We start from the raw sequence: 25,478 nt of genomic DNA, 5'->3' as shown, positions 1-25,478 counted from the left end.
TTTACACGCCGGCTGGCGGTAATATTTTTTGGGTGATTAGTGCATTCCAGTGACAGAAACGTACAGTTTCCAGCCAACGGCAAGCTGCAATTGACCGATTGTGTACAATAAACTGACTTTCTGCTTCACAACCACTATTGTACGTTCAAAGAGTTAGATCCATTTACACGCCGGGTGGCGGTAATATTTTTTGGGTGATTAGTGCATTCCAGTGACATAAACGTACAGTTTCCAGCCAACAGCAAGCTGCAATTGACCGATTGTGCTAAATAAACTGACTTTCTGCTTCACAACCACTATTGTACGTTCAAAGAGTTAAATCCATATACACGCCGGGTGGCGGTAATATTTTTTGGGTGATTAGTGCATTCCAGTGACATAAACGTACAGTTTCCAGCCAACGGCAAGCTGCAATTGACCGATTGTGCTAAATAAACTGACTTTCTGCTTCACAACCACTATTGTACGTTCAAAGAGTTAGATCCATTTACACGCCGGGTGGCGGTAATATTTTTTGGGTGATTAGTGCATTCCAGTGACATAAACGTACAGTTTCCAGCCAACGGCAAGCTGCAATTGACCGATTGTGCTAAATAAACTGACTTTCTGCTTCACAACCACTATTGTACGTTCAAAGAGTTAAATCCATTTACACGCCGGCTGGCGGTAATATTTTTTGGGTGATTAGTGCATTCCAGTGACAGAAACGTACAGTTTCCAGCCAACGGCAAGCTGCAATTGACCGATTGTGTACAATAAACTGACTTTCTGCTTCACAACCACTATTGTACGTTCAAAGAGTTAAATCCATTTACACGCCGGCTGGCGGTAATATTTTTTGGGTGATTAGTGCATTCCAGTGACATAAACATACAGTTTACAGCCAACGGCAAGCTGCACCTCGGGAATTGCTTTGTATATCTGTCACCTTAGAGGCCGCTGTCTGAACAGCTCATGAATTGCTTTCTATATGTGTCGCCTTTGAGGCCGCTGGCTGGACAGCTGATGAATTGATTTGTATATATGTACTTATTGGTCCGCTGTCCGGACAGCTCATGAATTACTTTTTGTATATAGCCTTCCAAGCCACTCTCAGAATAAGTCATGATATTCATGCTGTGTATAGCCTTATAGGCCAATGGTCAATTAAGTCATGATTGTTATAGTGTGTATAGCCTTATAGGCCGCTGTCTTTACAACTTTATAATTCCATGCAGTATATAGCCCTATCGGCCACTTTCTGGCAGTTGCTGTAGCCCCCATCACCACACTGTGCCACGGGCCCCTGTACCGCCTTCTCATACTGCTGCCAGATCCATCCTCTGCCATGTGCGTTTTTGTCGTCTGCTCACGCTGCTGGGTTCCAGTTTTAAACCTAGGCCTGTGTATGGCTTCCGAATACTGCTGCCTCCACCGCCACCCTGCGCCATGTGCCTCTGTCGTCTGCTCACGCTGCTGACGGCTTCCGCTTTTTAAACTAGTCCTGTGTATGTCTTCCGAATACTGCTGCCTCCACCGCCACCCTGCGCCATGTGCCACTTTCGGGTCTCCTCACACTGCTGCCAGGTCCATACTGATTCATGGCCCCTTGTACCGGCTCCTCGTGAACGTGGTTCAGCGGGTTTGCATCACTTAACGGCAAATCGTTGACAAATGCTGGGACGTTCAGTGTTGTGCGCATTAAGCCAGACACCAAAGGGCAGCACAGACCTGTTATTACTCGCTCAAGCATGGCTGAACAAAACCAGTCTCTACCACAAATTGGACCCAGACCTGCCCAGGGTCTCGTAACTAGATTGCACGGAGGAGTAGAGTCCGTTATCGGAATTAAATAGACAAAACGCCACACCAAAAAGAGTGGCCATTTCCAACACTTATTCCAGAAAGAGGAACAACCCGTTTCATATACGGCCCGTAGACGTTTCACGTCTGCCACATTCAGTCGATTTAAGACGCAAGCTCCACTTCCTGTGGTCTCTGACCGCCGATATACCTTTAAGTGTCAGCTTTGAAGCTATATTCCCTCCGGAGCACTGACGCTGGTGCCCTTCCGTCAACATGCCTTTAAGTTTCAGTTTTCAACCATATTCCCCACAGAAGCCAAACTCTTGGGTATCCCAGAAGCTGCTCAGCGGGTCAGGGCAATAAAGCTCCCGGTTCGCAGGTTGTTCCGTCTTATGGATGGAAGTACGTTGGTATATGATCTTCTTCGCACCCACGGCATCACCTCATAGAATCTCTGCATTGCATCTGCAATCACAACGCTGACTTCCCGGATCGCCACTCAGCCATTGGACTCTTGATAGTCGTCTCCCCACACTGCTGCTGGGGGGACTTTTTAACCTAGGCCTGTGTATGGCCTTCAATTGAAGCTGCTTCCGCTCCGCCACTCTGCCATTGGACTCTTGATAGTCGTCTCCCCACGCTGCTGCTGGGGGGACTTTTTAACATAGGCCTCTGTATGGCCTTTAATTGAAGCTGCTTACGCTCCGCCACTCTGCCATGGGCCTCTTGGGTATCCCAGAAGCTGCTCAGCGGGTCAGGGCAATAAAGCTCCCGGTTCGCAGGTTGTTCCGTCTTATGGATGGAAGTACGACGGTATATGATCTTCTTCGCACCCACGGCATCACCTCATAGAATCTCTGCATTGCATCTGCAATCACAACGCTGACTTCCCGGATCGCCACTCAGCCATTGGACTCTTGATAGTCGTCTCCCCACACTGCTGCTGGGGGGACTTTTTAACCTAGGCCTGTGTATGGCCTTCAATTGAAGCTGCTTCCGCTCCGCCACTCTGCCATTGGACTCTTGATAGTCGTCTCCCCACGCTGCTGCTGGGGGGACTTTTTAACCTAGGCCTGTGTATGGCCTTCAATTGAAGCTGCTTCTGCTCCGCCACTCTGCCATTGGACTCTTGATAGTCGTCTCCCCACACTGCTGCTGGGGGGACTTTTTAACATAGGCCTCTGTATGGCCTTCAATTTAAGCTGCTTACGCTTCGCCACTCTGCCATGGGCCCCTGTACCGCCTCCTCTTGCTGCTGCCAGGTCCAGAGTGTGTCATGGGTCCCTGTATGGCCTCCCATTGCTGCTGACTTCATCGCCAGACTCTGCCATGTGCCACTTTCAGGTCTCCTTACACTGTTGGTGGGTTCCATTTTGTGATAGGGTGCTGTATGGCCTTCCATTGCTGCTGCCTCCACCGCCACCCTGCGCCATGTGCCTCTGTCGTCTGCTCACGCTGCTGACGGCTTCCGCTTTTTAACCGAGGCCTGTGTTTGGCTTCCGAATACTGCTGCATCCACCGCCACCCTGCGCCATGTGTCTCTGTCGTCTTCTCACGCTGCTGACGGCTTCCGCTTTTTAACCTAGGCCTGTGTATGGCTTCAGAATAATGCTGCCTACACCGCCACCCTGCGCCATGTGCCTCTGTCGTCTGCTCACGCTGCTGCCAGGTCCATACTGATTCATGGCCCCCTGTACCGGCTCCTTATGAACGTGGTTCAGCGGGTTTGCATCACTTAACGGCAAATCGTTGACAAACGCTGGGACGTTCAGTGTTGTGCGCATTAAGCCAGACACCAAAGGGCAGCACAGACCTGTTATTACTCGCTCAAGCATGGCTGAACAAAACCAGTCTCTACCACAAATTGGACCCAGACCTGCCCAGGGTCTCGTAAGTAGATTGCACGGAGGAGTAGAGTTCGTTATTGGAATTAACTGTGAGGGACTTTTAAACCTAGGCCTGTGTATGGCCTTCAATTGAAGCTGCTTCTGCTCCGCCACTCTGCCATTGGACTCTTGATAGTCGTCTCCCCACGCTGCTGCTGGGGGGACTTTTTAACATAGGCCTCTGTATGGCCTTCAATTTTAGCTGCTTACGCTCCGCCACTCTGCCATGGGCCCCTGTACCGCCTCCTCATGCTGCTGCCAGGCCCGTAATCTGCCATGGGCCCCCGTACCGACTCCTCATGCTGCTGCCAGGCCTGTAATCTGTCATGGGCCCCTGTACCGCCTCCTCATGCTGCTGCCAGGTCCAGAGTGTGTCATGGGCCCCTGTACGGCCTCCCATTGCTGCTGTCTCCATCGCCACACTCTGCCATGTGCCACTTTCAGGTCTCCTCACACTGCTGGTGGGTTCCATTTTGTCATAGGGTGCTGTATGGCCTCCCATTGCTGCTGCCTCCACCGCCACACTGTGGCTCCACACTCTGGTTTTGGCCCCGTGACTGCCCAAATGAGTGAAGTGTGCGGTGATTCTAAGATCGACGGCACTCATCTGCATGTCATACTGACTGACAGTATTATTTCTCTTCCCCAGCAGACTCCAAGGGCATTTAAATTAAAGGTACAGTGTTCTGCACTAATATAAAGGCTCTCTGAAGCCTAGAAACACCCTTTTTATAAGTTAAATTCGCAGCGAATATATTCGGTTCGAAGCGAATTTATTCGGCTAATTCGGCGAATCAGCCGAACCGAATTTTTGAATAATTCGCTCATCTCTAGTCATAAGCATGTATCATAAAATGCAAAATACAAAAGAGCTGGGGATAAATAAAATCCGGTTCTATTAGGCGTCCTTAGTAGGTGTATATAATAATGGGGTTACACGAGTGTAAAATTACCATACGTATAAAATTAAAAATGAAATTTAAAATGAAATTTAAATTTAAATATATAGTGGCTCCCCGTTGACCCAAGGATATAATCAGCATAGTTTCGTTGTCAGTGTCATACATTTGACCCTCGTAGGTTCAGCTGTTATCAATATAACAGTTGACGTCAAGTTCAATATTCAAGCCTGCGGGGTGCAAAGTGTCTAATTCAAAAATATATTTAGTCTCCATCTGTGAGACCGCCCTGGTCTTGAAGGTTCCTCTCCAGTGTGAGGTTACTATATCAATGCCAACGAATCTCAGACTGGAGGGGTCTCTATGGTGATGTTTCCTATAATGGAGGGACAGGGAGTGTTCCTTGTACCCCTTTTTTATGTTATTGACATGTTCCCGGAGGCGGTCCCTAAGCCGCCTAGTTGTCCTCCCAATGTATTGCTTAGAGTAAGGGTATTCTAGTAAGTATACAACATACCTACTGTTGCAACAAATGAATTTTTCAATATTGTATGATTTCTTAGTCTGGTTAGAGGCGAAAGTGTCTATCTTTCTCTTCCTCACCCCATTGCACTTGCAAGCAATGCATTTATTACATGGATAAAAACTAGTGTAGCTGAACAGAGAGGGAGGTGGTGTGGGCAGAGAGACCACGTTAGGAGCTATTTTATCTCGCAGAGTAGATGACCTGCAGAAGATAACTTCAGGTTTATCCGGGAGTATCTTAGCGAGCGTGGAATCAGCCTTCAGGATCCCCCAATTTTTAGTGATTATATGTTTTATGGATCTATACTGAGCCGAGAATGTGGTGATAAATGGACAAACCAAAGTTTTAGGTGGTTTGGTCTGGATACTCAATAATTCCTGTCTATCCATATTAGCTATTAATTCCATAGTGCCATCTAACTTCTCCTTGTCATAACCTTTTTCAAGGAATCTATCTTTAAGGATATTGGCCTGCGTATGAAAGACGTCAATGCTGGTACAGTTTCTCCTGAGTCTGAGAAATTGTCCTTTCGGTATTCCTGCCAACCAGCTAGGGTGATGACAGCTTCCAAGGGGAATAAAGCTGTTACGATCGGTAGGCTTGAAAAAGGATTTTGTAGCAATATGCCCCTCTAGATTTAATAAAGTAAGGTCTAAGAAATCAATTTCTGTATTACTGTAGTTATATGACAATTTGATGTTAACCGTATTATTATTGAGAGTGGTGAAAAAATTAATGAGGGACTGCTCCGTGCAATTCCAAAGTAAAAGCACGTCGTCAATGTACCGCTTATAGAAAAGTAGTTCGGGCCAGTCCATGGCATAAATATTATCCTCCTCCCAAAAGGACATAAACAGGTTGGCCAGGCTGGGGGCAAACTTTGCCCCCATGGCAACACCCTTGACCTGCAGATAGTACTTACTATCGAACCACATATAATTTTTTGACATGGCGAAATCTAGGAGTTCTAATATAAAATCAATATGTGGGGAGAGTAACGAACTCTCATGTGTGAGATAGTGTTTGGCAACAATCATCCCATCCTTATGATTGATGTTGCTATACAACGCCTCAACATCCGCTGTGACCAGAAAGACGGATGGAGGGATACAGATATCCTTAATAGAGTTGAGAACATGCTTAGTGTCTCTTAAATAGGTGTGTGGAGTACTAATGGTTGTAAATGCTGATCGATGTAGGCGCCTATTCTTGAGCAAAGTGAGTCGATACCGCTCACTGTCGGTCTACCTGGTGGTTTTGATGGATTCTTGTGTACTTTTGGCAAGATATATAGGACCGGAAGACGAGGAGCCTTAGGGCACAAAAATTCCTTCTCTTTCTTATTGATAATGGATCCATCATACCCATTTTTTATAATGGTCTTAAGGATGCGTTTATATTCAGGTAAGGGATCTTTATGAAGCAATTGATAAGTTGACGCATCCCCAAGAATATTATACACTTCTGCTGTATAGTCACTCTTATTCAGAATCACAACCCCTCCACCCTTGTCCGCTGGTCTTACTACAAGGTCTTTTTTCTCCAAAAGAGATTTGATGGCTGCATCGGTTTTGGGGTCCTTATATATTCTCTTGGACGGGAGATTTTTTAGGTCTTTCAATACTTGGTCCTTAAATAAACCCACAGCAGAATTATTCTGTGGTGGGGGGTTGAAAGTGGATGCATTAGCAAGGGAGGTATACTGGCCGGAGGGTTGTTTAGAGATAGGGTTATTCAGAAAATATCTTTTGATGGATAACTTTCTTGCAAATTTCTGGATGTCAATAAAAGCCTAGAATTTATTCATAGGCCTAGCGGGAGCAAATTTCAAACCTTTATCAAGGAGAATAAGTTCATTATCAGAAAGGGGAGTTGCACTAAGATTAAAAATGCCCTTCCCTATCAAGTTCTTCGTTTTGTTGGATCTATTGATTCTCCTCCCTCCCCTCTTGCCTCTATATTGTCGCTTCGTTTTCGTACCCTGCCTCTCTCTAAAAAATGATGGCCGTTATTAGTGCGGGTATCTGGAGTTCTAGGGGTGGGAGGTGTGTAATACTCATCAAATGGTGGTCTCCAATGTTGATTTTGGTAATCACAGGGGTTCTGATCTCTATAATACCCTTGTTGTGGGGAATTATAATAGTGATAATCATTTCGGTTATCAAAAGAATTCCTCTGCGGATGAGCAGGGCCCTGGTGATGATTGTTCTTATAGTAAGTTTTACGTTTATTAAGTTTATTGGGTTTATGCTGGGTGCTATATGGGACAGGATTTCCCTGTTTAGGATGAGCATTTGGATGCCATCTGTTATCCCTAGACCCAATATTCCTGTCTGATAGTTCCGATAGTGGTTGAAATTTATTCTGAGTGGTGATGTTATAACCTACTTTATTTGAGTTAGAAGGTCTCACCTTGCTCTGTAAATTAGTGGGATTTTGCTGACCTTGTTTATGAGCCGGGGTAGAGGGTAGATGGGATCCACTACTACCCGCCATATTATTGGTGTCCAAAGTTTGCCATTTGAACACCTGCTGTATTTGGTAGTCAGCCAAATCTCTACTATATTTCTTTCTTTTTTTGTTTTTTTGCTCCAAATCCACATTTTCTAAATGTTTTTTTAACTTGTTGGATTCGGTGATGTAATCATCGTTGGTTTTATAGGGGGTGAGTTTATCTCTTACCGAGTTAATCTCCTTATCCAAATAGATCAACTTTTTCTTTTTTCTGACAATTAAGAATTTAAGCATGTCAATACCAACCGTATTAAAATAATGATACCATTCCAACAGTGATGAAGTATCATCAGTGTCAGGAGAGATGTCCCATCTAAGAGATCTAGGGACCATTTGATCCTTAACGTATTTCTCCAGAAAAGAGATATCCCAGATGGTCTTAATTTCAGAGGTGGTGAGATTGTGCAAATGAATGAACAACCCCCTAAGATCCTCCGTTTCATTTACTTGTGTGAATATGTCGTCAGGTATTAGAGATCTAGAGGCTCTAATATCAAAGATGTCTCCCATTAGGAAGGTGTACTAGAGAGCCGCTATACTAATAAATAAGGTTACAGACAAATATAGGGTAAGAAATATACAGTAAGCGCTCAACAATAGTGGCAGCAGCTGAACATAAAGGAAAACGCATATAAAGTCCCACAATTCATATAAATAAAAATGCAGCGCTTAAAGAAAGTGATGATAAAACACAGTCCAATGAAAGAAGTGCTCCGTGATTCCTAGTGCAAATGGTAAAAATTTACACTAACCAGACAGCGTAAAAATATACGCATGTGTATATATATCCTGTAGAATCCCCTTCTCCACTCAGATCTGGTCAAATGAATAGCCGGAAAAGGTAGACATCCTACGCCCTCATGTGGTGAAAGAGTGGTCCAGCAGGTCAGAGAGATGTCAATCTGAGTAAGCCTCCTCCTTCACAGGAATTGACACAGGGATCCCTTGGGGCTGTAAAAATTGAGGAAGTTCCTCACAGGAGACATAGGGAAGTACTCATAGTGTAGTAGGTAAGGCTTTATTATAAAACATAGGTGCACAGTGAACAGGGTATTGGCAGGTATGAATGAACACACTGACCCCTTTAGTATTAAAGATGGCCGCAGGGCCTCCTCGTGGCACCGGCGGCTTAGTGTCAACGGCGTCCTGGGTCCCCCTCTGACGCGTTTCGTGCGCACACACTTCTTCAGAGGTGGAACATAGGACCGCCGTGACCGTCTCCACTAACGTATATACCGTATCTGGCGCATGCGCACTAATGCGGCGCCATCTTGCCGAGGTCCGAGCGTCCGCAATCATCAAGTGCGCATGCGCGGGTGCCATTTTACCATGGGCAAAGATGAATGCAGGCATCTAAACAGCGGCTCACTACTAATGGAGTCCGGGCGTACGTATTGCGCAAACGCGCATGCGCGGGCGCCATTTTGCCATATGCCAAAAGACAAAATACCCAGCGCTGACAGAGACAATATTGATGATGTCAGACGTCATATACGCTGTAATGCAATTGTATATTAGATGGTGTTGTGTGGGAAACCCCCTCAGGAGGCGTCCAATGTGGAATAATGCTTGGGAGAGGAGAATTTAGAAGGATTCCCAAATAATGTGAACTAGCCAATAATTAAAATATAAATTTTAATCTAATTGGGTGTCAAGCCCTATACATAGGTAATGATCCTATATATTATTGGTTCATTCAATGGGGCTTATGGACCCATTGGCCCCCAATTAGGACACTGGTACATTTACCATTAACCCTATGAGCCCTTGTCCTGGCTAGTTCACATTATTTGGGAATCCTTCTAAATTCTCCTCTCCCAAGCATTATTCCACATTGGACGCCTCCTGAGGGGGTTTCCCACACAACACCATCTAATATACAATTGCATTACAGCGTATATAACGTCTGACATCATCAATATTGTCTCTGTCAGCGCTGGGTATTTTATCTTTTGGCATATGGCAAAATGGCGCCCGCGCATTAGTAGTGAGCCGCTGTTTAGATGCCTGCATTCATCTTTGCCCATGGTAAATTGGCACCCGCGCATGCGCACTTGATGATTGCGGACGCTCGGACCTCGGCAAGATGGCGCCGCATTAGTGCGCATACGTTAGTGGAGACGGTCACGGCGGTCCTATGTTCCACCTCTGAAGAAGTGCGTGCGCACGAAACGCGTCAGAGGGGGACCCAGGATGCCGTTGACACTAAGCCGCCGGTTCCACGAGGAGGCCCGACGGCCATCTTTAATACTAAAGGGGTCAGTGTGTTCATTCATACCTGCCAATACCCTGTTCACTGTGCACCTATGTTTTATAATAAAGCCTTACCTACTACACTATGAGTACTTCCCTATGTCTCCTGTGAGGAGCTTCCTCAATTTTTACAGCCCCAAGGGATCCCTGTGTCAATTCCTGTGAAGGAGGAGGCTTACTCAGATTGACATCTCTCTGACCTGCTGGACCACTCTTTCACCACATGAGGGCGTAGGATGTCTACCTTTTCCGGCTATTCATTTGACCAGATCTGAGTGGAGAAGGGGATTCTACAGGATATATATACACATGCGTATATTTTTACGCTGTCTGGTTAGTGTAAATTTTTACCATTTGCACTAGGAATCACGGAGCACTTCTTTCATTGGACTGTGTTTTATCATCACTTTCTTTAAGCGCTGCATTTTTATTTATATGAATTGTGGGACTTTATATGCGTTTTCCTTTATGTTCAGCTGCTGCCACTATTGTTGAGCGCTTACTGTATATTTCTTACCCTATATTTGTCTGTAACCTTATTTATTAGTATAGCGGCTCTCTAGTACACCTTCCTAATGGGAGACATCTTTGATATTAGAGCCTCTAGATCTCTAATACCTGACGACATATTCACACAAGTAAATGAAACGGAGGATCTTAGGGGGTTGTTCATTCATTTGCACAATCTCACCACCTCTGAAATTAAGACCATCTGGGATATCTCTTTTCTGGAGAAATACGTTAAGGATCAAATGGTCCCTAGATCTCTTAGATGGGACATCTCTCCTGACACTGATGATACTTCATCACTGTTGGAATGGTATCATTATTTTAATACGGTTGGTATTGACATGCTTAAATTCTTAATTGTCAGAAAAAAGAAAAAGTTGATCTATTTGGATAAGGAGATTAACTCGGTAAGAGATAAACTCACCCCCTATAAAACCAACGATGATTACATCACCGAATCCAACAAGTTAAAAAAACATTTAGAAAATGTGGATTTGGAGCAAAAAAACAAAAAAAGAAAGAAATATAGTAGAGATTTGGCTGACTACCAAATACAGCAGGTGTTCAAATGGCAAACTTTGGACACCAATAATATGGCGGGTAGTAGTGGATCCCATCTACCCTCTACCCCGGCTCATAAACAAGGTCAGCAAAATCCCACTAATTTACAGAGCAAGGTGAGACCTTCTAACTCAAATAAAGTAGGTTATAACATCACCACTCAGAATAAATTTCAACCACTATCGGAACTATCAGACAGGAATATTGGGTCTAGGGATAACAGATGGCATCCAAATGCTCATCCTAAACAGGGAAATCCTGTCCCATATAGCACCCAGCATAAACCCAATAAACTTAATAAACGTAAAACTTACTATAAGAACAATCATCACCAGGGCCCTGCTCATCCACAGAGGAATTCTTTTGATAACCGAAATGATTATCACTATTATAATTCCCCACAACAAGGGTATTATAGAGATCAGAACCCCTGTGATTACCAAAATCAACATTGGAGACCACCATTTGATGAGTATTACGCACCTCCCACCCCTAGAACTCCAGATACCCGCACTAATAACGGCCATCATTTTTTAGAGAGAGGCAGGGTATGAAAACGAAGCGACAATATAGAGGCAAGAGGGGAGGGAGGAGAATCAATAGATCCAACAAAACGAAGAACTTGATAGGGAAGGGCATTTTTAATCTTAGTGCAACTCCCCTTTCTGATAATGAACTTATTCTCCTTGATAAAGGTTTGAAATTTGCTCCCGCTAGGCCTATGAATAAATTCTAGGCTTTTATTGACATCCAGAAATTTGCAAGAAAGTTATCCATCAAAAGATATTTTCTGAATAACCCTATCTCTAAACAACCCTCCGGCCAGTATACCTCCCTTGCTAATGCATCCACTTTCAACCCCCCACCACAGAATAATTCTGCTGTGGGTTTATTTAAGGACCAAGTATTGAAAGACCTAAAAAATCTCCCGTCCAAGAGAATATATAAGGACCCCAAAACCGATGCAGCCATCAAATCTCTTTTGGAGAAAAAAGACCTTGTAGTAAGACCAGCGGACAAGGGTGGAGGGGTTGTGATTCTGAATAAGAGTGACTATACAGCAGAAGTGTATAATATTCTTGGGGATGCGTCAACTTATCAATTGCTTCATAAAGATCCCTTACCTGAATATAAACGCATCCTTAAGACCATTATAAAAAATGGGTATGATGGATCCATTATCAATAAGAAAGAGAAGGAATTTTTGTGCCCTAAGGCTCCTCGTCTTCCGGTCCTATATATCTTGCCAAAAGTACACAAGAATCCATCAAAACCACCAGGTAGACCGACAGTGAGCGGTATCGACTCACTTTGCTCAAGAATAGGCGCCTACATCGATCAGCATTTACAACCATTAGTACTCCACACTCCATCCTATTTAAGAGACACTAAGCATGTTCTCAACTCTATTAAGGATATCTGTATCCCTCCATCCGTCTTTCTGGTCACAGCGGATGTTGAGGCGTTGTATAGCAACATCAATCATAAGGATGGGATGATTGTTGCCAAACACTATCTCACACATGAGAGTTCGTTACTCTCCCCACATATTGATTTTATATTAGAACTCCTAGATTTCGCCATGTCAAAAAATTATATGTGGTTCGATAGTAAGTACTATCTGCAGGTCAAGGGTGTTGCCATGGGGGCAAAGTTTGCCCCCAGCCTGGCCAACCTGTTTATGTCCTTTTGGGAGGAGGATAATATTTATGCCATGGACTGGCCCGAACTACTTTTCTATAAGCGGTACATTGACGACGTGCTTTTACTTTGGAATGGCACGGAGCAGTCCCTCATTAATTTTTTCACCACTCTCAATAATAATACGGTTAACATCAAATTGTCATATAACTACAGTAATACAGAAATTGATTTCTTAGACCTTACTTTATTAAATCTAGAGGGGCATATTGCTACAAAATCCTTTTTCAAGCCTACCGATCGTAACAGCTTTATTCCCCTTGGAAGCTGTCATCACCCTAGCTGGTTGGCAGGAATACCGAAAGGACAATTTCTCAGACTCAGGAGAAACTGTACCAGCATTGACGTCTTTCATACGCAGGCCAATATCCTTAAAGATAGATTCCTTGAAAAAGGTTATGACAAGGAGAAGTTAGATGGCACTATGGAATTAATAGCTAATATGGATAGACAGGAATTATTGAGTATCCAGACCAAACCACCTAAAACTTTGGTTTGTCCATTTATCACCACATTCTCGGCTCAGTATAGATCCATAAAACATATAATCACTAAAAATTGGGGGATCCTGAAGGCTGATTCCACGCTCGCTAAGATACTCCCGGATAAACCTGAAGTTATCTTCCGCAGGTCATCTACTCTGCGAGATAAAATAGCTCCTAACGTGGTCTCTCTGCCCACACCACCTCCCTCTCTGTTCAGCTACACTGGTTTTTATCCATGTAATAAATGCATTGCTTGCAAGTGCAATGGGGTGAGGAAGAGAAAGATAGACACTTTCGCCTCTAACCAGACTAAGAAATCATACAATATTGAAAAATTCATTTGTTGCAACAGTAGGTATGTTGTATACTTACTAGAATACCCTTACTCTAAGCAATACATTGGGAGGACAACTAGGCGGCTTAGGGACCGCCTCCGGGAACATGTCAATAACATAAAAAAGGGGTACAAGGAACACTCCCTGTCCCTCCATTATAGGAAACATCACCATAGAGACCCCTCCAGTATGAGATTCGTTGGCATTGATATAGTAACCTCACACTGGAGAGGAACCTTCAAGACCAGGGCGGTCTCACAGATGGAGACTAAATATATTTTTGAATTAGACACTTTGCACCCCGCAGGCTTGAATATTGAACTTGACGTCAACTGTTATATTGATAACAGCTGAACCTACGAGGGTCAAATGTATGACACTGACAACGAAACTATGCTGATTATATCCTTGGGTCAACGGGGAGCCACTATATATTTAAATTTAAATTTCATTTTAAATTTCATTTTTAATTTTATACGTATGGTAATTTTACACTCGTGTAACCCCATTATTTATACACCTACTAAGGACGCCTAATAGAACCGGATTTTATTTATCCCCAGCTCTTTTGTATTTTGCATTTTATGATACATGCTTATGACACATGTCTTTCTCAGTACTTTTATTTACTCTGCTGTTTAGCATATGCGTGTATTTTACTTTTTTTGTCTGCTTACCTTGTTATTATGGGTTTGAACCTCCATGTGAGAGGTATTTTATATTTTATCAAAATGCTATTTTACCATGTTGCTTTGGCCTAATATATAGGATCATTACCTATGTATAGGGCTTGACACCCAACTAGATTAAAATTTATATTTTAATTATTGGTTCATTCAATGGGGCTTATGGACCCATTGGCCCCCAATTAGGACACTGGTACATTTACCATTAACCCTATGAGCCCTTGTCCTGGCTAGTTCACATTATTTGGGAATCCTTCTAAATTCTCCTCTCCCAAGCATTATTCCACATTGGACGCCTCCTGAGGGGGTTTCCCACACAACACCATCTAATATACAATTGCATTACAGCGTATATGACGTCTGACATCATCAATATTGTCTCTGTCAGCGCTGGGTATTTTGTCTTTTGGCATATGGCAAAATGGCGCCCGCGCATGCGCGTTTACGCAATACGGACGCCCGGACTCCATTAGTAGTGAGCCGCTGTTTAGATGCCTGCATTCATCTTTGCCCATGGTAAAATGGCACCCGCGCATGCGCACTTGATGATTGCGGATGCTCGGACCTCGGCAAGATGGCGCCGCATTAGTGCGCATGCGCCAGATACGGTATATACGTTAGTGGAGACGGTCACGGCGGTCCTATGTTCCACCTCTGAAGAAGTGCGTGCGCACGAAACGCGTCAAGTGGGACCCAGGACGCCGTTGACACTAAGCCGCCGGTGCCACGAGGAGGCCCGGCGGCCATCTTTAATACTAAAGGGGTCAGTGTGTTCATTCATACCTGCCAATACCCTGTTCACTGTGCACCTATGTTTTATAATAAAGCCTTACCTACTACATTATGAGTACTTCCCTATGTCTCCTGTGAGGAGCTTCCTCAATTTTTACAGCCCCAAGGGATCCCTGTGTCAATTCCTGTGAAGGGGGAGGCTTACTCAGATTGACATCTCTCTGACCTGCTGGACCACTCTTTCACCACATGAGGGCGTAGGATGTCTACCTTTTCCGGCTATTCATTTGACCAGATCTGAGTGGAGAAGGGGATTCTACAGGATATATATACACATGCGTATATTTTTACGTTGTCTGGTTAGTGTAAATTTTTACCATTTGCACTAGGAATCACGGAGCACTTCTTTCATTGGACTGTGTTTTATCATCACTTTCTTTAAGCGCTGCATTTTTATTTATATGAATTGTGGGACTTTATATGCGTTTTCCTTTATGTTCAGCTGCTGCCACTATTGTTGAGCACTTACTGTATATTTTTTACCCTATACTCTTAGAAATTTGTTTGCTCAAGAAAAATTCTCCATCCTGCGCCTTCGAAATTTCTCATCACTGTAGTCGAAAACGAACATCGATTCGTCTAACAGGTAATCAAACAAACATTCTTAAGATGAAAAATTGCCAAGGAAATTCTACTAGTGTATAGCCAGCTTTAGGTTAGGTTCACACTGTGCAGGTCGGTTGGGTATGAGGGAATGGCATCTGTTCCCGCAACCAGCTGAATTGTGCTGCTCTTACTAGACATGCGGGGCTGCCATTCATTCTAAATGGATCGCAGGCACGGGAACCACAGGAACACCGCATGGTGCAAAATGTACCTCAGACTGTCCAGAAGCTCGGTGATGTTCTGGTCCAGATCTGGAAGGAAATACCCCAGGACACCATTCGTCGTCTCATTAGAAGCATGCCCCGATGTTGTCAGGCATACATACAAGCACGTGGGGGCCACACAAACTACTGAGTACCATTTTGAGTTGCTGTAATGAAATTTCAGCAAAATGGACTAGCCTGCTGCAGCATTTTTTCACTTTGATTTTCGGGGTGTCCTTACGTTCCTAACACATTACCTAGTCCATATCAGTATAGATATCCAGCATGATATTTTTCCCCATTGAGATCTGATGTGTTTTCAAAGTGTTCCTTTAATTACTATTCCTCTCACTAATACCAATGATGGGGCACTATTCCTCCTACTGACACCAATGATGAGGCACTATTCTTCCCACTGACACCAATGAAGGGATACTATTCCTCCCACTAATACCAATGATGGGGCACTATTCCTCCCACTAATACCAATGATGAGACACTATTCTTCCCACTAATACCAATGATAGGGCACTATTCCACTCAGTAATATCAATGATGAGGCACTATTCCTTCCAGTAATATCAATGAGGGGGCACTACTCCTCCCACTAATACTAATGCTAAGGCACTATTCCTCTCACTAACACCTGTGATGAAGCAGTATCTCTCCCACTAATACCAATGATGGGGTACTAATCCTCCCACTAATACCAATGATGGGGCACTATTCCTCCCACTGGCACCAATAATAGGGCACTATTCCTCCCACTAATACCACTAATACCAATGCAAAGGTACTAATCTTCCACTGACACCAATGATGGGTGACTATTCCTCCCACTAATACCAATTTAGGTGTACTGTTCCTCCCACTAATACCAATGATGGGCACTAGCCATCCCTTTAATACCAATGGTGGGGCACTATACCTCCCACTAATACCAATGATGGGGCACTTTTCCTCCCACTGAGACCAATGATGAGGCACTATTCCTCCCATTACTACCAATCATGGGGTACTATTTTGCTTACTAATAACAATGACGGGGCACTATTCCTCCCACCAATTCCATGGGTGGAGATATGGGTCAATGTAGAGGTGAATACAACAGAGAACTGTCAATTTTTTTAGGTGATTGATAGGGTTGCTTTCAGTAATGTAATGTGTACTTACTTGACTTCTTCTCCATAGGTTACAACAGATTCATCTGTTAGAAGCTTACAAGCTAGGCCAATGTTTTCTGCTGTTTCTGAAATAAATAATAGTTTCAGTTTCCCATTAGACTTGATTCACAAAGAACAAGCTGGAGTGTATAATAAGTCATTGTCAATACCTGAAACTGATAGGCAATGTGTCATGACAAGTAAAGGCAAAGTCCAGCGTATTGAAGGAAGAATGGTTCTTAAGTCAATATAAGCTAATTTCTTGACACCACAAAACTACTTTCTTGTTATTTATTGCCTCAACTATTGCAACTCTGTACTTGTTGGCCTACCTCTACACAGGCTATCCTCCCTTCAGTCTATCATGAATGCTACTGCCAGGCTTACTCACCTAACCAAGCACTCAGCCTCTGCCACCCCTCTCTGCCAATCCCCCGCACTGGCTTCCACTCTCCCAACATATAGTTACATGGTTGGGAAGATTGATTAAAGTCACCAGTCCATCCAGTTAAACGTACGTGTGTGTTTGTATGTGTTAGACTACCATTTTCCATTCCCATCCAACTTTATTTTGTGGCTGTGTGAAATTTTTAGAGACCTAACATTAAAAAGTTTCCAACTGATGCTGAATTCACCATTCAAGGATTTGTACACTGCGATCATATCTCCTCGTAAGTGTCTCTTCTCCAGGGAGAAGAAGTTTAATGTTTGTAGTCGTTCCTCATAACTGAGGTCATCCAGCCCCCTTGTTGGCTTTGTTACCCTTCTCTGGACTCTCTCTAATTAAAGCACATCCTTCCTCCGGATTGGTGACCAGAACTGGATGGCACACTCAATATGTGGCCCGAAACAGAGTTTTGTAAAATGGTACAAAATAAAAACAACAACATGCAAATCCATCCACAACCTTGCCCTGAGCTACTTTACCAAACCCATAAAAAAATAACAACCAAATCGCCCACTGTGCTTATCCTAAGACTTCCTGCTCCCTAGTTCCCTCATCACCTCCTCCCATGCTCTGGATCTCCCTAACCTAATCTTTCCAGCTAACCTCTACTCTGCCTTTAGGTGATCTCTGAAAACTCATCTCTTTAGGGAAGCCTATTAAACCTCTACCTAACAACCTTTATATTCTCCATCAGCTCATCCCCCACAGCAAAGCACTGTGCAAATTGTTGGTGCTATGCAAATCCTGTATAATAATACTATAACTTGTGATGCAACCATGCTTCCTTATTACCTTGTTTATAGGTAGTACTCTCAGTTAAATGTTTTTCACTGTTATGTCTCCCAGGAGATCCAGTGGATATAAAAAATCTACACACCCCTGTTAAAATGTCAGGTTTTTGTGATGTAAAAAAATGACACAAAGATAAATAATTTCAGAACTTTTTCCACCTTTAATGTGACCTAGAAACTGTACAACTCAGTTGAACAACAAACTGAAGTAAAAATAAAAAACTAAAATAATATGGTTGCATAAGTGTGCCCTTAAACTAATACTTTGTTGAAGCACCTTTTGATTTTATTCCAGCAGTCTTTTTGGGGATGAGTCTATCAGCATGGCACATCTTGACTTGGCAATATTTGCTCACTCTTCTTACAAAAACACTCCAGATCTGTCAGATTGTGAGGGCATCTCCTGTATACAGCCCTCTTCATATCACCCCACAGATTTTCAATCAGATTCAGGTCCGGGCTCTGGCTGGGCCATTCCAAAACTTGAATCTTCTTCTGGTGAAGCCATTCCTTTGTTGATTTGAGTGTATGCTTTGGGTCGTTGTCATGCTGAAAGATGAAGTTCCTCTTTCTAGCAGAAGCCTGAAGGTTTTGTGCCAATATTGACTGGTATTTGGAACTGTTCATAATTCCCTCTACCTTGACTAAGGCCCCAGTGCCAGCTGAAGAAAAACTGCCCCAAAGCATGATGCTGCCACCACCATGCTTCACTGTGGGTATGGTGTTCTTTTAGTGATGCAGTGTTGTTTTTGTGTCAAACATATCTTTAGGAATTATGGCCAAAAAGTTGGTTTCATTAGAACATAGCACATTTTCCCACATGCTTTTGGGAGACTTCTGATGTGTTTTTGCAAATTTTAGCTGGGCTTGGATGTTTTTCTTCATAAGAAAAGGCTTCCATCTTGCCACCCTGTAGCCCAGAGATATGAAGAATGCGGGAGATTCTTGTCACATATACCACACAGCCAGTACTTGCCAGATATTCCTGCAGTTCCTTTAACATTGCTGTAGGCCTCTTGGCAGCCTCCAAGACCAGTTTTCTTCTCATCTTTTCATCAATTTTGGACGTCCAGTTCTTGGTAATGTCACTGTTGCGCCATATTTTCTCCACTTGATGATGACTGTCTTCACTGTGTTTCATGGTATATCTAATGCCTTGGAAACTCTTTTATACCATTCTCTTGACTGATTATTATTATAATACAGGATTTATATAGCGCCAACAGTTTGCTCAGCGCTTTACAAAATGAAGGCAGACATTACAGTTACAATACAATTTGGTACAAGAGGAAACAGAGGGCCCTGCTCTTTAGACCTTACAATCTAGGAGGAAGGGGTACCTTTTAACAATGAGATCCCTCTGATGCTTTGGAAGCTCCCTGTGGACCATGGCTTTTGCTGTAGGATGCAACTAAGAAAATGTCAGGAACAGCTGAACTTTATTTGGGGTTAATCAGAGGCACTTGAAACGATGGCAGGTGTATACTGACTCCTATTTAACATGATTTTGAATGTGATTGCTTAATTCTGAACACTGCTACATCCCCAGTTAAAAGAGGGTGTGCACACTTAAGCAACCACATGATTTTAGTTTTTTATGTTTACCTCCCCCCCTAAAAGATTTCAGTTTGTTTTTCAATTGAGTTGTACAGTTTATAGGTCACATTAAAAGGTGGAAAAAGTTTTGAAATTATTTATCTTTGTCTCATATTTTACACCACAGAAACCTGACATTTTAACAGGGGTGTGTAGACTTTTTATATCCACTGTATGTTCCTATGTATCTTGTAGGCGTGGCTATGAGGTCAGACAGGGGCACCATTCCCGCAGCTGCCCAACAATGTAGCTAGCAAAGAGACAGCTGCTTGATAACCAGCACTTATCTTGGCACCTGTCAGACACAAGCAATGGAAAGAGGAATGCATTCCTCTTGCCAGGGCCATCTTATTAGCATCATGGACCCCTAGGAAAAGTAATGCACTGGGGCCCCTACAAGCCTGCCCCAATTTACACACATACTCTCAAAAATGAAAGTATAAATAAATAGTTGATAGAATGAAATATACATTTATTAGTACATTCAATAAAATTGATCTTAAACTATAAGAAAACATGCCGTAAATCAAAGACTAATCAACACAAAGGGCACAGTACGAGGGGAAAGGTGGGGGGAGGTAGAAGGACAAAGTACAGGGGGGGGTCCAGAAGGTACAATACTGGGGTCAGGAGTGCTGGCCGGGCTATCCTGGGACAGCTGAGTGAAAAGTGTGATTGTCTCAGCAAATCCAGGACAGTTAGCCAGTATGATGTAATGCAAAATTATCTTGAGGCCCCCGTGTACTTGGGGCTCATGGGCAGGGCCCAGGGGTGTCCATGCATTAAGACAGCCTTGCCACTTGCCACCACTTGTCTAAAGCAAGAGCTTAGAGGCGAGACAAGCATTGCTTATTAATGGGGAATCTGAAAAAAAACTATTGAAATGAAAGTTTTTCTCTATGAGAAAACTGTACTTTTGAAACCCCCTCTGCCCAGCAGCACCCCCAAAGTCTTATACTCATCTGTCCATGCTCCTGAATGTTGCCTCCAGCACCCTTTACTTCGACCTACACATCCACTACAGAAAACTACAGAGACAAGTTCTTCCTTCCATGTTTATTTCTATTGCTAGGCCATGTATTTGGCATCCCAGTAGTGGATGGCCTCTTCCTTGGAATGAATAAGATTTGTAGTCTTACTTTATCTGGGAACCATACACCCCAGTTTACCTTTCTTGTCACCAGTTAGAACCCAGATCTTTATGTCTGCTTTTGCCAAAGTGTAGATAGTCTCCGGCACTCCGTCCTGTAACTTGTCTTCAATTGCTGTGGCTCCCAGTAGCTAAAAAAGTAAAATAAAAGTATATTCAAAATGAGAAACCCATGTGAACACCAATTATAAATTGAAGAAATATTCAGTCAAATAAGGTCTTGCTTTGAAGATTAAAGTGTTCCTCTTTCCTGTAGCATAAGATCATACTTGGCAAAGCGATCAACTATCCATGTTTTGGACCCAAATTTCTCCATAAATATATACGGTATACTATTTAGTTAGCGTATGTACTAATATTGCTCTTCTTTTACAGTGCCCATGCAAAGGGACAAATAAAAGCAAATATTGTGACATCAGGCAAAGGAATAGAGTGATACCAATTATTTACAATTCTGGAAATGTCCCGTATCATGTGCAGAGATCTTCAAACATGTTGGAAAGATTTCTATACTATCTGTAAATTATTTAGAATTAACGTTTTAAAGCTCTCCTGGGTCTCTCCTGGGTTTCTCCCTCCTCAGCAGCAAGAGCCATAGAAGTGACTATAAAATTTATTTTTTTTACAAATGACAGACATGTCATACTTACTTGCTCTGTGCAGTGGTTTTGCAAAGAGCAGCCCCAATCCTCTTCTTTTTGGGTCCTTACTGATGCTCCTGGCTCCTCCCCCTTGAGCAGTGCCCCCAGGTAAAACCACTCAGTGCTGCTTGCTCCTTCCCGAGCTACTGCTCTATGCGTCCATAAGACACAGAGCTGTGGCCTGGCCCCAACCCCCCTGCTCTGTTTCCTTATTGGCTCACAAAAGGCCTTTGAGAACACCCAGTGGGAGGAGCGAAACACGTCAGAAGGGAGATGCTAGTGACGCCACATCCGGTCCGTAGAATGCATGCTGGTGTGCTACTTCTGGTCTGGCGTTTGTGAGTGGAACACGATTTTACCTTTAACTTAAATAAACAGTATTTCCCTATGTGGGCTCCCTTTTTCTCTCTATATACAATCTTATGAAGAGTATAATCATGAATGGGAAGTCAACAACTGAGGATCAGAATAAGGATTGGACCCACAGGAGCACTACAAATCTCAGATGAACCTAACACAAAAGTGTGATAGACTCTTGTTCTCATAAGAGTCCACAGGAGCTGGTGAGTAAGTGGGACCACCAGAGGGGAGCACTAAGAATTCGTTGCACCTTATAAAGAATTATTGCATGTTTGCACATCAACAGACTATATTAATTGAAATGAATTATTTGTTCACACAATTATGATGATGGTGTATTTTGTAAGAATATTGTTTAAGAGATAACATTTCATTAATTTATTGATATGTATATTTTGAGGTATTTGCACATTTAATTGGGCAGTGCTTTGTTGCTATAACATTTATATTAATGATTGTCTACAAAGGATCGTGTCACATACCACGAGGTCAGTTTCAATCTCTTCGTACACTTTATCCAAAGCTTCATCACGATTGTTGATGGCCACACTGGCTGCCTTATACCTCTTGCTCCATGTGTCAAACTCTTCCTCGCTGATGTCCTTGTAGCACAGACACAGGGTCCTAAGAGTCTCATTGGCAAACACCTGATGAGGTACAAAGTGAATGCTTAATGCCAAAGTTTAATCTGCTTATATTTTGCCTTCTTTGGTTTCTCTTTCCCCCCTCATCAACATGATATTTTTGGCATAGCCCATAATTTAAAAGCTCTTTATGTAGGACAGTGGTGGTTAGACTTCATGGCATAGGGGGCCTTCGGTGAGGCCCTCAACATCATCAAAAGACCGCACATAACCTGTAGTGAATGTAATGCTGCAGTAAGCTCTCTGACATGTAACAAAGATGGACAAAGACTACGGGCATGCTATATGCGATGCTCACAGGCTGCAAGCATGCTATAGGAGTTGTTAGAGACTAAGGATTCATAGACCAGAGACATCTTTTATGAGACTGCCAGAGAACACTTCTGTTACAGCCTTTTGGAAATCAATGTTTCCATATTTGCGCTCCCTACAGCCCTCTTTGTGCCACATTTTGGTATTTATTTCAAATCAGAGAGAAAAAACAAAACGTGAAAAAGGATAGGTTGGATAGCAAAGAAAAAGTAAGATAGTGGGAAAGAAAAAAAAAAAAGTAATTTAATTACTAGAACCCAGTCTAAAGAATATTTTACCTCCATTGGCCTGAACAAGCACTTAGGCAAGGTCTGAATACTGTCTGCAGGGGCCTCAAGGGCCACACAACAAGTGGCACAGGGCAGCAAGTTGGAAACCAGGGATGTATGTAGTGCAAATTGTTCAAGTTATAAACATTTTTTTTGGTGTTGTATTGAACTGTATCAGGTTGCTAACATCTAATTGAGGTTTAGGTTCACTACAGCTTGTTTACTTATGCGACTTAGTATCTCCCTCTCTTTTTTACCTCCTGTTTAGTGCTAGTTTAGTTCCAGCTAGACCCTCCCTAGTTCAGTTTTAAAAGCTAACTGTACCTTTTAGACCATGGGGGCTATTTACTAAAACTGTGCAAACTCTGATGCAACTGTGCATGGAAACCAATCAGCTTCCAGGTTTTATTGCCAAGGCTTAATTGAACAAACTGAAGTTAGAAGCTGATTGGCTGCCATGCACAACTGCACCAGATTTGGAGTGCACCAGTTTTAATAAATCTTCCCTTATGTTTCAAATTATACCCATATTTATAATGTAAAAGAAACATGGTCAGAGTCCACAGCCCCCACCCCTTCCCCCCTTATAGAATCTGGGGGTTCTTTTCCCCACCGGCTGTGATATGTGAATTTTGGCATGGCTGCACTTGCACAGCTGCTTCATTCAAATTTGAGAATGAAAAAACTAGAAGCCCAATCTGCCAACAGAGTACCACTCAAGGTAGCACAAGTGCAGTGACGTCCCAATGCCTGTAATCCATTGATGCTTCCTCCAGCTCTGAAACTAAAGGTCCCTACCTTGATGCTGAACTGAGCTGGAGGAACATTCTGCTGGAGAGCGCGTATTACACCTGTGAGCCACTGATCGAAGTTGCAATGCTTTGTCGGCTCAAACACAGAAAATAAATTAACAGCTTTGATTTTCTTCACTACACTTGCATTTTTTTCCCTTTTTTTTGCAAAAGGTGGAAATCTCCTTATAGGGGCCCTAAAGCAAAAGAGAATTGTGCCAAATAAAGATACCCACAGGTCACTGTAATGTAATACAAACTTACATCTAATGCCTCCTGAGTCGTCTCTTTGATTGAGTTGTTCGAATGCAGCCGAGCATATATGATGGTGTCAGCTCCTTTACAGTACAGTCTTATTTTCCCATCTGGATACCGTACTGGAAAAAAGACAAAGTGCTTGTTTCTAAATCCGCATCAGCATTTCAATAAAACAGTAGGCGGACACTAAGGGCTCTTGTAAATTGGCGCCAAATCCCCGACATTTTTAGGTTTTCAAAAAAAATTTTTACGATCTGAATGTAGCTCAATGCTTTTTCAAAGGACCTGCACACACAGATGTGTAAATATCAGTAAGCTAGCACAGCAAAAAAAAAATACTAACATTTGCATCATTGGTCAGTATTTTAAATGCATACATGTGAGTACACACATCGATTACACCTCTCTCTGGAATAGAATATTATAAGAATTTTTTGTGCGTATACACATTGTAGTATGGAGAATCTGAGATCATCAGCCAACCACTTGTAAAAGAAACTATTTGTTGGACTAGCAAAACAAGAAAGCAAAAAAAAAAACAGCTCTCTTCAGCAAAAATTAAAGCAGAGTTCCATTCAATTCTCCCTTAAATGGACCACAACCCAAATAGCGTGGAAATATATTTCCCATTCAGGACTCATCCCAGTGTCCTGTACAACATATACGTGCCTCTCTGCATGTGAATGTGCACACTATAGGGACCATACTCCTGTTTTTTGCACAGGAACTTTCTGCCAGGAAGATCCATTGTTCTTTCATCAGTACCATGTGGAAGGACCCTCAGTGCCTATTCACATATATGCGGAATGGATGCAGTTTGAACCCAATCTGCATGACATGTGAAATAAAATTGATTCCTATGGTGCCTGTTCACATATATCTTGTGCACTGGCAGTGCAGATTCAGTGCGGATTGAAAAAGAGTCATGTCTAATTTCTGAGCAGTGCAGTCCGGTTCAGGTGCGAATTACAGGCTATTGACTTCTATGGGAACCATTTTTAAACAGCACATGCCATCAGTTGTGAACAGGATATAATGCTAACCTGAACCTGTTCTAATCCGGTCCTGAACTTTATGTAAACCTGACCTGCACCGCTGAACAACTACTGTATTAATTAGCTGTGAAACCTGAGCTTCAATCTGCATCTCACATGTGTGAATCAGCATTAAAATATGATTTATATGCTATAACATGTCAAGGCTTTAGCAATGTGTTCTTTATAGCACACAACATTTTCTGAGTACAGGGATGAGCAGAATAGGGATAACTGAGATACTGACAATAAGTAAATAAATCATGACGTAGAGCCTAT

General features: G+C 42.9%; 1 protein-coding gene across 1 annotated transcript in view; it reads right to left on the bottom strand.

Moving 5' to 3' along the window:
• The window catches only part of LOC149457640 (phospholipid-transporting ATPase IC-like), a 135,801-nt gene that overhangs the window by 40,321 nt on the left and 70,002 nt on the right, over nucleotides 1-25,478 (bottom strand). The window contains exons 17-20 of the mRNA XM_089683445.1: nucleotides 24,172-24,284; nucleotides 22,374-22,538; nucleotides 20,910-21,021; nucleotides 16,916-16,991 (exon numbers count right to left, since the gene is read on the bottom strand). Coding sequence (XP_089539571.1) covers nucleotides 16,916-16,991; nucleotides 20,910-21,021; nucleotides 22,374-22,538; nucleotides 24,172-24,284 — 466 coding nt within the window. The remainder of the gene's footprint in view (nucleotides 1-16,915; nucleotides 16,992-20,909; nucleotides 21,022-22,373; nucleotides 22,539-24,171; nucleotides 24,285-25,478) is intronic.

The sequence above is a fragment of the Staurois parvus genome, unplaced genomic scaffold (assembly GCF_062004578.1).
Source record: "Staurois parvus isolate SC_StPar_1 unplaced genomic scaffold, SC_StPar_1.0 ptg000310l, whole genome shotgun sequence".
Lineage (NCBI taxonomy): Eukaryota > Metazoa > Chordata > Amphibia > Anura > Ranidae > Staurois > Staurois parvus.
This window is presented reverse-complemented; position numbering and strand designations above follow the sequence as displayed.